Genomic DNA, 12,166 nt, shown 5'->3' with positions numbered 1-12,166 from the left:
TCAACTACCTTCTTAAAAAATAGGATGACAAATAACAGAATTTTAGAAAGAGAGATTTTACCTTTAAAATTCAAGTAAATACAGTTAATATTTAAGAATGAGACAGCCACCTATCAAACCATAAAAACGAGATAAAAACAGTATATTTTTCTCCTGGTAATTACTAAGTATAAGCAATAGAATACTAAATAAAAAAAAAAAAAGAATACTAAATAATGAATTAAGGAAATTATAGATCAAGTCTAAGTCCTGTTTCTCCCTCTCACACTCCCCCTGCTTGTGTTCCCTCTTCCATTGTCTCTCTGTGTCAAATAAATAAATAAAATCTTCAAAAAAAATGTTTGATCTTTCTAAAAAATTCAGAAAAGAGTTAATATCTTCTGGCAAAGTGGCTTTTGGAAGGAGAAGGGAATAGTGAATGGAAGGATCTTAGGCAGTATTATAATAATAATATCTGATGACTCTTTGGAATGGGCTTGACTAAGAACATAAACTTTTCTAAGTAGAATTACCAGTGGATTAAGTCTTGAGTGAATTATCAAGGTGTCTCAGTAAGAAAGACACATTTTAAGAATATTTACTTATTCACACACTGTAGGGGTACCTGGATGGCTTAATGTGTCAAGCCTTTGCCTTCAGCTCAGGTCATGTTCCCAGGGTCCTGAGATCGAGACTCAGTCGGGCTCACTGCTCAGCAAGGAGCCTGCTTCCTCCTCTCTCTTTCTCTCTCTCTGCTTGCCTCTCTGCCTTCTTGTAATCTCTGTCAGATAAATAAATAAAACCTTTAAAAATATATTCTTATATTCTCACACTGTATTTTCCAACATTTTGAATCTAAATAGAAGTAGCTTAAAACAGAAGTACAGGTAAAGAAATACCGTAATCCATCAACAAAAATCAGAAGGCATAAGTCAATATAAGAAGAAGAATGGCAATGCTAAAAATAAGTTCGGATTTAAGTGTGTAGTTTCAATTGCCAGTGCAACATCCAAGCTCAGTGCTTCTTGGTTGGAAATCAAATACTTGGTTACGAGTCAAATCACCTTACAGTAATGTCCAAGAGCCCGAATTATTTGTGTAATAGAGTTTTGCTATTGACTATGACTGGAAATAAGCATGCCATCAGCTGAATCTGGGATAAATTATTTAGAAACATAGATGTTTTGTTGGTTGTTAAGCAAAGATGTTTTTGAACGACCATAAATATGTATGAAGATGATTAATTTACGCATGTAATTTGAGATGTGATATTGAATATATTTCTGCCTATACATTATACACTTTTAAGCCTCAATACTAGATGTGTTGTTTAAAATAAATTAATAGATACTCTAATTAGAGTAAGTGATTGATCACTTAAATAGTTATCGAGCAGTTCCTAGGAGCCTGTAAACTTGTTAGTGGAATTCAACAAGGGGTGGCAGATATTTTTTTCTGGTTTCCTACAAGTTTATGACTAGCATGCATATGAAGCCCTTAAGTAACCACACAGATGTGAACTCATTAAAGTCTGACACGACTGAGAAAAGCACATTGTGTCGATTGTGGCCTGAACATGAGGGAAATCCTCATGGAAGTAATAGAATGTACACTGGACTCTGAAGATTGGGTCATATTTTGATAGAAGCCCCAGAGGGAAAAAGCATTACCAATATTACTTTGAAAAAGGGCAGGATCCTTTAGGACTAGAGGAAAGAGATCTGAAAAGCTAAAAGATGAAATACAGAAAAAGATACATGAGGTATCTTGGAGAGTGACTGAATAGCTAAAATGGGTTGTATTTTTGGCCTGCTAGTCTGAAGATATGATATAATGTCCTGGAAGCAATACTAAACTAATGCAAGCTTTAGAATATAGCTAGACATGGGTAAATTAACACAAGTGTTCTAAGAGGTGGGGAGGAGGATATGCTTGAGTAGGACTGATTAGTGGTGAGAGAGATCGCAGGTATCTAGGAGCTATTACAACACCTGGCACAAAATAGGTGCTGACTACATATTTGCTAAGTGAATGAATGAATGATTGAATGTGTACAAGATCCAGAACCTGCCTAGGATGCAATGAAATTTTTCTGGGGGAAGATGATGTTCATACAGGGCATGTTATCATTTATTTCAGTTTTAGAAATTTTGAGCTTTCAAACTACATTTAGAATAGCCAATTTATGTTAAATAACTAAAAGTTAATTATAAATTAGCAGCATTAAACCCCATCTCATTTGTCACTAATAACTACCATCATTTTAGTTAATTTTATGATCTCTACTCATTGTGATTATGTTATTATTCTTCTTTATTTGTACTGTCAGTTCAGCCAAATATTTTTCATCTCAAGGAATCAAATATTCAGAATTCAAAATATTATGTATTCAGAATAAAATTAATGAACCTCATCTTTATTTTGCAGGTGCTTTCTTTTTGTTCCTCAAATATCTGTGCAGGAATTATTCAAATGTATCTGATGGTAGCATGAACATGTCAGTAATTTGTATTTTCATTTTGAAATGACAGTACAGGAGGAGACTTGAAAAGCTACACTGTATCTGCTTTCTCATTTATTTAAAAATATAAATAATATGTTCAAGGAGTTTAGTCAGAACAGTGATTGTGCCAATAGAAAGGATGAGAAGATATTTCTGTCTCTTAATATGTCATGATGCTATCCTTTGCCAAAATTCCTTTCAATGGATATAAATGGGATTTTAAATGTACTTTAAGGACCTATCTACTTGTGTCAATGAGTTTCTTTCAGGCTGCAGATTGATATCCTGGCTAGAGCTGAGTTAGTTCCTCGTGTGGAAGGTTCGGCTATTCCATTCCTCGCATATACTCAAACTGCTGCCGTCAAGGTGTTGTTAGCATTGGTGCACCAACTAACTTATATTCTTAGTTGTCAAAGGAGTTGTCCCGTTTCTTCCATCTATGTCTCTGAAAATCTATCTGAGAGAGAGAAGAAATATACAGAAAACCTCTCTAGGCATGAGGCAGTTTATATCTTGCCTTGCAATGCAGAACAACTCTACCTGGGAGCTCCTCGTTTATTACGCTGCTACAGAGTTCTCTGATAACTTAACTCTCTCCATTCACTGGCACCGTATACCGACAATTCAACAGGCTCTGGGCTTAGGTAGCACTGAGAGTGCTCATTAAATCACTGTTTCTCTTCTGAGAAACCGTTTAATAAAAATACCTGAAAATTTATTGTCTCAGACCCAATTATAAGATATTGAAGTAGAAAATCATTTTTTCTTGCAGCTTATGGCATATGATAATATTTTATCATTCATCCTATTCATTCTGTCAAGCAGAGAACTTGAAAGACTATGTATGAAACTGTCACTTGTTCTTTAAGGACTGTCACTTCTAATAGGAATCAATTTTGTTTTATGGATTCAGATTCTGTGAGTAGATTTTTTTAGCACAACACCCAGTAGCAAAACAAAAGTTTGAAATATTATGAAATAATGTGTGGTGTATGAAATTTTATCACACTGTTATGAATGTGAGACTGTTTTCATAACCTTGATAGCCCAAGGATATAGTGTTAGAAGAGTTAATACTTCCTTTGGTCCACAGTAAGTCTAAATTTTTCTTACTTTAGGTGTTTTTCCATTATTGCACTCCATTTTCCAATGAACTCCCTGACCAGAGGAAAGGTACAGATGTGTTTGCTATGCTTTGTGCAGGTCCTGTTAGTCACCTTGCCTTTCAAATTACGTCTCCATTCATGCAGTATTACTATTCCTTAAGAAACATCTTACAACATAGATATTTTTCTTGTTTCCAGTCATTAACATGACAGGAGTATAACGCTATAATTTCTACCTCCTAAACAGAACTATTTTATGATATTTTTTAAAGTCTGTGGAGATTCTTTAAGAAATTAAAAATAGATCTACCCTATGACCCTGCAGTTGCTCTACTGGGTATTTACCCCAATGATACAGATGTAATGAAAAGAAGGGCCATCTATACCCCAATGTTCATAGCAGCAATGGCCACAGCCACCAAACTGTGGAAAGAGCAAGATGCCGTTCAACAGATGAATGGATCAAGAAGAAATGGTCCTTATATACAATGGAATATTATGCCTCCGTCAGAAAGGATGAATATCCAACTTTTGTATCAGGATGGACAGGACTGGAAGAGATTATGCTGAGTGAAATAAGTCAAGCAGAGAGATTCAATTATCACATGGTTTCATTTACTTGTGGAGCATAAGGAATAACACAGAGGACATTGGAAGGTGGACAGGAGAAGTGAGTTGGGGGAAATCGGAGGGGGAGATGAACCAGGATAGACTGTAGACTCTGAGAAACAAACTTAGGGGAGGGGAGAGTGGGGGTGTGGGGGGTTCGGTGAGCCTGGTGGTGGATATTAAGGAGGGCACATACTGCATAGAGCATTGGGTGTGGTGCATAAGCAATGAATCTTGGAACACTGGGAAAAAATTAAATTAAATTAAATTTAAAAAAATAAAATAAGATAGAAATCACCCAGAAAAAAGTCTGTAATGCAAATTATTATAATATAAATATTTTGATTTTTGCTATAAAATTAGAATACTACACCCTTTATGCAATAAGAATAGGTCATGCAGCTCAAACAAATTCATGCATTTGATTTTCTTTGCTTGTGATATAAGAAAGTTATTTACAATGTTAGAGAAGTATCTATACATGCAAGTTAGTGCAGAGAATCATGACAAAGATTCTAACCAACAGAGTATCTTCTTTGACATATTAAGGAAAAATATAAAGATAGGAGACTATTTTCTGAATTACATGACAATTTATTCTATTATCTTATTGGAAGGTTGGGAAAACAATGCAAACTCTAGATACTTGAATAATGCATTCCATTTTCATGAAGCAATACTTTTTTAGAGTCATAATTTCCAATGTATTGCAAGGATTTGAAGTAAATTCATATAAATATTCTTGGAAAACTGCAGTTTGATGAGTATCTATGTGTAACTATATGGGATTAAATCATTTATCAATATTTTCATGTTCGTAAGTGTGGCTATTTTAGGCACGTGGTTGAATTTCTCAAGACATCATCAACCAAATTATTGGTATTTTAATGACAAATGTAATGGCCACTTTTAAGAAATAGTGTTTTAATAATTGAATTTCTTTTTTATTCCCCCAAAGTGTAGTTAGAAATAAAGCCAATGGAACTTTACAAAGAGTATGCAAAAAGACAATAGCAATGTTTTTACACACAAAATTACAAAGAACATATCTAATCAAAATTCATGACGTTGCTGGCAACTGGAATGTACTCTAACAAAGTTATTATGGAGAATTCTAGGTATAAATGGATAAATAATTCTTATTTTTCATATTAGTCAATTCTGAATATCATACACGTTTCTTGACCATGTTCTATTATAAAGGTTTACCCTTTAACTTGCAGATCATTAGTTAGTCCCAAGGAAAACCTGCCAAGGTGAGATAGGTAGTCAGGACATACTTGCAAAGTGACTGCCTCACTGACATAGATCAACCCGTTAGAATTTTATGTAATGTTGTTAATAAACCCTATGCTGTCCTTCTTATTGAGTCTCAGGACATTTTGATTTTTTTTTTCAAGATTTACTCATTTATTCATTTGACAGACAGAGATCACAAGCAGGCAGAGAGAGGAAGGGAAGCAGGCTCCCCACTGAGCAGAAATTCCCCATACGGGGCTCGATCCCAGGACCCCGGGACCATGACCTGAGCTGAAGGCAGAGGCTTTAACCCACTGAGCCACCCAGGCACCCCAATATTTTGATTTCTGATATATGTTCTGGTTATCAAAATATTTTGAATATTATTATTGGAAGAGATTAGTATCTTTCCTTGAGGTTTAATACACGATTTATGATATAGTCAATGATTATTCTAAGTATACGAACATACTAAAAGTGAAGACATTATGAAACATCCATGAATTTTTTTAATTGTAAAATAAATTATATTATGATTATTATTGATTGGAGGGGTATTGGTTGGTAGTATCCTAGATAAAATATCTAATTTGCAGACAACTGTTGTATAAATTCTTATGTGTAAACATGAATATGTTTCTAAGTAGTATATAATTTTTGAAACCTATTGATATATTTTTCAAATTTGAGTGGCAAAGGAGCTGTCACAATAGCTTAGATTTCATTAAAATTGAAGAATATAAAACAAGTATTTTCCTTTGATAAGGAAGAGCAATAATTGTGTGAATCTTAGATTTCTGCAGGAAATCTAATGATAGTTCAAATTTAAAAGATAGCTTAACTATTTTATTTTTCTGAATTTGTGTCTTAATTTGGGCTGTAATGGTAATGCTAAAAAGTGTTGTCAGAGGAGATGAAATATAGATACAGTCATACTATCTATAAGCAATAATAATAATTTGAAAATACATAAAAATAAGTAAAAGCAATTATGAAAAATTTAATTTCTTTCAAGATTCAAAAATAAAATTTAAAAAGTCTCAAATGATTAGGGGTATGCTAAAATTAAGAAGTTTTATACAATGTTATGTTACTTAAATGAAAAAGTATTTAAGTACAGAATAGCTTGGTTATTTTATAGAATTCAATTATAAATTTTACTTTTATTTTGTATATCTTCCTTGTCATACTTTGAAATAATTTATAATATTTTCACTATGCATACATCTATGAACATTGAACAATTAATTTCCCTTTAAAAAGAACTATTTGAAAGTATTATAAATAAAAGTACTTATTGTTAATATAATTATTAATATATTTATTAATATATAAGATTATAAACAATAATATAAATAAAGTTGACTGTCCTCTGATACTGTATTTTGGCAAAGTTCCTTAAATTTTCTTTTACAATTACCTATTTTTAATGAAAAATTAGAAAGAATCCTTATTTATCTCTGCATTATGCGTTTAGAAACATATAGATATTTAGCCATTCAATAAGTAATACAATTATGTTTTTAAGGTTGGCTTTATCATGTTGCACATTCTTTAATATATGTCCATTTTATATATATATAAAATAAAGAACCAGGAAAAGTTAGAAATATTTCAGAGACTAATGTGACTTTTCTTAGAAATCAAAACTGTATTTAAAAACTAATCTTTTAAAATTAATTTAATATTAGTCTATTGTCTTAAAGTTTTCTGAAGAAATAAAAACTATAATGTAAGCCAACATCAGTGACCTTTTTGATATACAGGACTACAAGAATTCACAAGACTGAACCTTTATAAAAGATACAACTTAGCAAACAATTTTATATTTTGCTAATCCTAAACTGTTTATTAAAAATAATAATTTCAAACCCATACAACTAATGTGCAAATTTTTAAACTTTAAAATATAAAAATTAACCCAAGTCTTGTATTTATTTAAATATTATACTAATATATATATATATATATATACTATTTTTAACATGGTGAAAAAATATAAAAGAAGGCATAGAGGTATTTTTACGTTGAAACAAATCCACTCTAATTAGTTCAGAGAGTCATCTACATATTATGACTACTGTATGAACTCCTTTTAATGTAAGTGACACTATGTACCCATAGGTCAAACTTTTAAAATATTTACATCTATGCCATGAATCTATATATCTAAAGCCTAAACCCTAACGCAAACTTCCATTTGAACTCATTATGAGTTATAGTTTTCCAAGAAAAAAAAAATACAGAAATGAAGCACATATCTTTTGAATTTTTTCTTTTTTTCTCCAATTTTTTTTCTCTTCTTAACCCTTTCATTTTTTTTTTAATTTAACTGTTTATCTGGATAAGATACTCCTAGAGTGTGCTGCTAATAAAAGAATAGTTTCTTATGATCAACTAATCCCAAGTTTCTCCAAAAAGGTGGAAAAGGGAGAGAAGAAGAGAAAAATGATGGGAGCCAAGTTCAGCCATATATTTACATTTATCACCAGAACACCTAATTGTTTTCCTTTTAAGGAGAGGAAAAGGTTTATATGTAGAACAAATATACTTTAATACCCAGATGACCAAAAGTCATATTAAAATACTTTTTTTTTTCTTTTACTTTATAAAGATCACTAGGATCTTATTGGAAATAGATATTCTCTTTGACAGTTATTTATTTATTTATTTATTTATTTATTTATTTATAGTTACTAAAAGAGTAAAATAGTAGTCCTTAAAAAAAAAGTCCATTAGATATCTCCTATCCTACTCCATACCATTAAAAAAAAAAATTCTTTTTCTTGTTTAGTGTTTAGAATGAACGTGGGTAGGAAGGCAACTAAGATTTCAGTATGTAAAAAAAGCAATGAAGCCAAGAATTTAGTTGAACATCTTCCCTTCTATATTTCAAAATATTTTGGTAGCTCTAATACATTACATTCCTATTCAGCCTCAGAGGTATTGTTCTTTCTCACATGTTACATTCATTATTTTATGTGTTTTTATGTTCTTGTCGACTCCAACAATGTATGCATCAAATTGGCTGAATAAATTTACTTAATTAAGGTTAAAATGTGAAATCTAATTATTTAGTTATATGCTGCTATCATATATTAACTTATTCATTCAATATATATTTGTGTCCAGATGTGGTAAAGTTTCTTAACAATGTGGATGAAAAGGTCAGTGTATTAATATTAAATTATCAGCTTCTTAATTTTCTAAATTTATGTGACAGATTTAACTGTCACTTGAAATGAAATATTCATTCATTAAGGAAGAAAGTGATCCTGAAAGAATCCAGAAAAAAAGAGAGTCTAAAGAAAAACAGAAGAGGAGGAAAAGAAAAGATGTTTTGTATGTGCTCAAAGAAATGTACACAAAAGAATCTGGGGGGATGAAACCCTGGTGTAGCAAAAGAGACACATGCTACAGCTTCAAACAGCTGATCTCACTCTATTCCTCCCTCAGGTGCTGGATTTTTGGTATAAAAGTTCTTAATTTCACTATTGGAAACTTTACCTTGTCTACTATACTACTTTCCATCTGTTTGCATCCTTAAAGAGATAAGAATAATTGTTTTCATTTTTATTGATTTTTTAATTTAAAAAGGGTTTAAATTATACCTGGAATATCTTTTTTTTAAAATTTTTTTATTTTTTATAAACATATATTTTTATCCCCAGGGGTACAGGTCTGTGAATCACCAGTATACCTGGAATATCTTAAAATAAATAAATGAAATTTATGAAGGTTGTTACCATGAATTTGTTGAAGGTTTTTTTTAATTTCCTTTGCCGGACAGGTTTATGGCCAACATAGCCAACTATATACAATTTATAAACAGGTTTCATAAGAGGAAAAGGAATAGAAAAAATGATTTCTGGAAGTTCCTTTAAATTCTGTGTCATAAAATGACAATAAATAGTATTGAATAGAAAATAAAATCCATTCTGCTTCTCATGAAAGGTCTTCTGTTATACTCATTTATTTTTATTTATCAGTGTAATTAGTTGTTATTACATTCTTCATCCCTCTCAATATATGGGTAATATTACAGGCATTAAGCTTCTAATTTTAACTACTGATGTCATATACTCATTCCTATAAAAACATTATTGACAGTGATTATGTATTATTCACAGATACTGGCTGACCTAGAAAACCATGCATTATTTAAGAATGATTTGGAATGTCAGAAGTTGATTCTGGAAGCAATGAAGTATCATCTATTGCCAGAAAGAAGAACTTTAATGCAAAGTCCAAGAACTAAACCTAGAAAATCTACTGTTGGAACTCTGTATGCAGTAGGAGGAATGGATAACAACAAAGGTATTCAATTCTTCATCTCTATATAATATACACCCTGTATCATACCATGGCATGATCTTAATACTGTAATCTGTATAATACCAACAAAACTCACATGTTTTCTACATTAAGATTTAATATTAAGGGAAAAATCCAAATAACACCTCTTATTTTCAGTCTGTGTTTGCTGCTTCTGTCTATTCATCTTTAAAGCCTTTATCTCTTGTGCATTATGGGCCAGACTTCATATGAAATGAAAAGGGGATTTAAAGCACTTACAAAGCACAGGCCAAATAATGTGTTGGATATATTGACAACTGTATTTCAATTCCAAGCAAAGAAAATGTAATGTGCCAGTCACATGCTGGCTGAGAGCAATATCATGAAGAACAGAGTTTCTTTTGAGGCATTTAGAATCTCATATGTAAGCCCAACAAATAAATAGCTATACATAGTGGCAGTTATACTTTAAAAACTTAATGGTGATTACCAATTAGGCTCTTCAGAAGGAAGTGAATGATTCATTTAAAAGTTGAACACATACATTTGAAGGTTTCATTCTTACTTTTCTATAGTTTGTGGAAAATATTCCATGAATATTTGTCTTCAGCTTGTCTTATGTGATACACAAGACAAATACAACTGCCATACATTTGTGTCTGGTAAGTGATATAATTATCTGCTATATATGAATATATATATATATATATATATTGGACAAAATTACTATGCCATTAGAGAACCAAAGAACATGACTAAATTTGAATTTTTAAATCTGGTGACTTCAAATTGTTGTAGCACAAAAGAATATGAGACTAGGGAGTCTACTGGGTTAAAAAAATATATATATATGAATATATATATATATTCATATATATATTTTTTTTTTTGAGAGAGAGAGAGCATGAGCTGGGGGCAGGTGGAGAGTGGAGTGGGACAGGGACAAAGAGAGACTGTCTGCTGAGCAGGGAGCTAGATTGGAAGTGGGGTCCAACCCAGGACCCTGAGCCAAAGGCAGACTCTTAACTGACTGAGCCACCCAGGTGCCCTAATCCACAATATACATAGTTGACAACAAGAGACTATACATACATGTTTGATCTCTATTGAAGAACTTTGTTATTAAAGAAATAGAAGGAAACAACAAGGGATGCCTGGGGGGCTCAGTTATTTAAGTCTTCAACTCCTAGTTTTGACTCGGGTCATGATCTCAGGGTTCTGGGATCAAGTCCCACCTTCAGGTCTATGCTCAGTGGAGTCTGCTTGTCTCTCTCCCTCTGCCCCTCCCATACTCTCTGTGTGTCTCTCTCTCAAATAAATAAATAAAATCTAAAAAAATAAAAATTAAAAAAAGGAAGCAACTAAACTTACTTCACCATTGTTAAGTGAAATCCCAATATAGCAGCTAAAAGAAAACACTTTAAGTATTAATCGGGAAAGACATATAATTCCATATTTTTGTCTGTCATGAATATATTTTGTGGCCATTACATGGTTTTCACTAGTCTAATTTTTTGAGAAGTTTACTTTCTGTTTACTGGGACATTGATTTTTAGTAATCATCGCATTAAATGAGCACTAGAGAATTTCTATTTCCATTTACATATATTTTGTACATATGACATCTATGTTGTATATTATGTATATACAAAACTGTCAGTTAAAGGGAGTAAATAATTTGTTGCTTTAGGAACTGGGGAAATGGCTTCATCTCTCTTTCCCTCCTTCTCTCCCTCCATTTTTTGCTGATCCTGTAATATATGTCATTACATAAAAGAACATGTCAGACATTTTCAAAAAGTGTGGTTCAAATCCCTTTTTTTAAAGCGGTGAAATAGAAAATATCAGATACAAATCTGATAAAAATCATTAGAACTTATACTAAAATTCTGAAGAAATTTTTCAAGCTAAGAAAACAAATCTAGTAACCTATACTCGCGTTGTCCTTATGACAGTAATAAATATCAAATGACATACACCACATGACATAGTCATCTCTTATAGCAGAAGAATGCAAACTTTATTTTAACCTTATAATATGTTCATTGTATCTGTAAAAATAAATACCCTGATTTCCACGGCTTTCAATAAACATACACAAGTCTCAGGTATTATAAAAGGTAGTGGTTTAATAATAGTTACCAAATTTTAAAGTCAAATGAGTGAAATTCATTTTGAAAGAAACTATTCTACAGGAAGAATGCCCATACAAGATCAATTCCACTTGTAAATCTGCACATAATATTTTTTTTTCTAAAGAAAAAAAAAAAAGAAAAGCAAGAAGAGAAGAAAAAGGGGAAAGGAGTAGGAGGGGTAAGAAGAGGAAGAGAAGGAGAAGGTAGAGGAAGAACATTTATTGAATCTGGCTTGCCTTTAATTAGTAGTGAATAATAAGCATAAATTAAAATGGACAAAATTACTATGCCATTAGAGA

At 31.7% G+C, this 12,166-nt stretch overlaps 1 protein-coding gene across 1 annotated transcript in view; it reads left to right on the top strand.

The window, feature by feature from the left end:
* The window catches only part of KLHL1 (kelch like family member 1), a 385,159-nt gene that overhangs the window by 259,061 nt on the left and 113,932 nt on the right, over nucleotides 1-12,166 (top strand). The window contains exon 6 of the mRNA XM_082700951.1: nucleotides 9,567-9,753. Within this exon, the coding sequence (XP_082557077.1) occupies nucleotides 9,567-9,753 (187 nt within the window). The remainder of the gene's footprint in view (nucleotides 1-9,566; nucleotides 9,754-12,166) is intronic.

Source organism: Mustela nivalis (genome assembly GCF_964662115.1).
Source record: "Mustela nivalis genome assembly, chromosome: 15".
Taxonomy (NCBI): Eukaryota; Metazoa; Chordata; class Mammalia; order Carnivora; family Mustelidae; genus Mustela; species Mustela nivalis.
The sequence above is the reverse complement of the archived record's forward strand: the minus strand, read 5'-3'. Positions and strand labels throughout refer to the sequence as shown.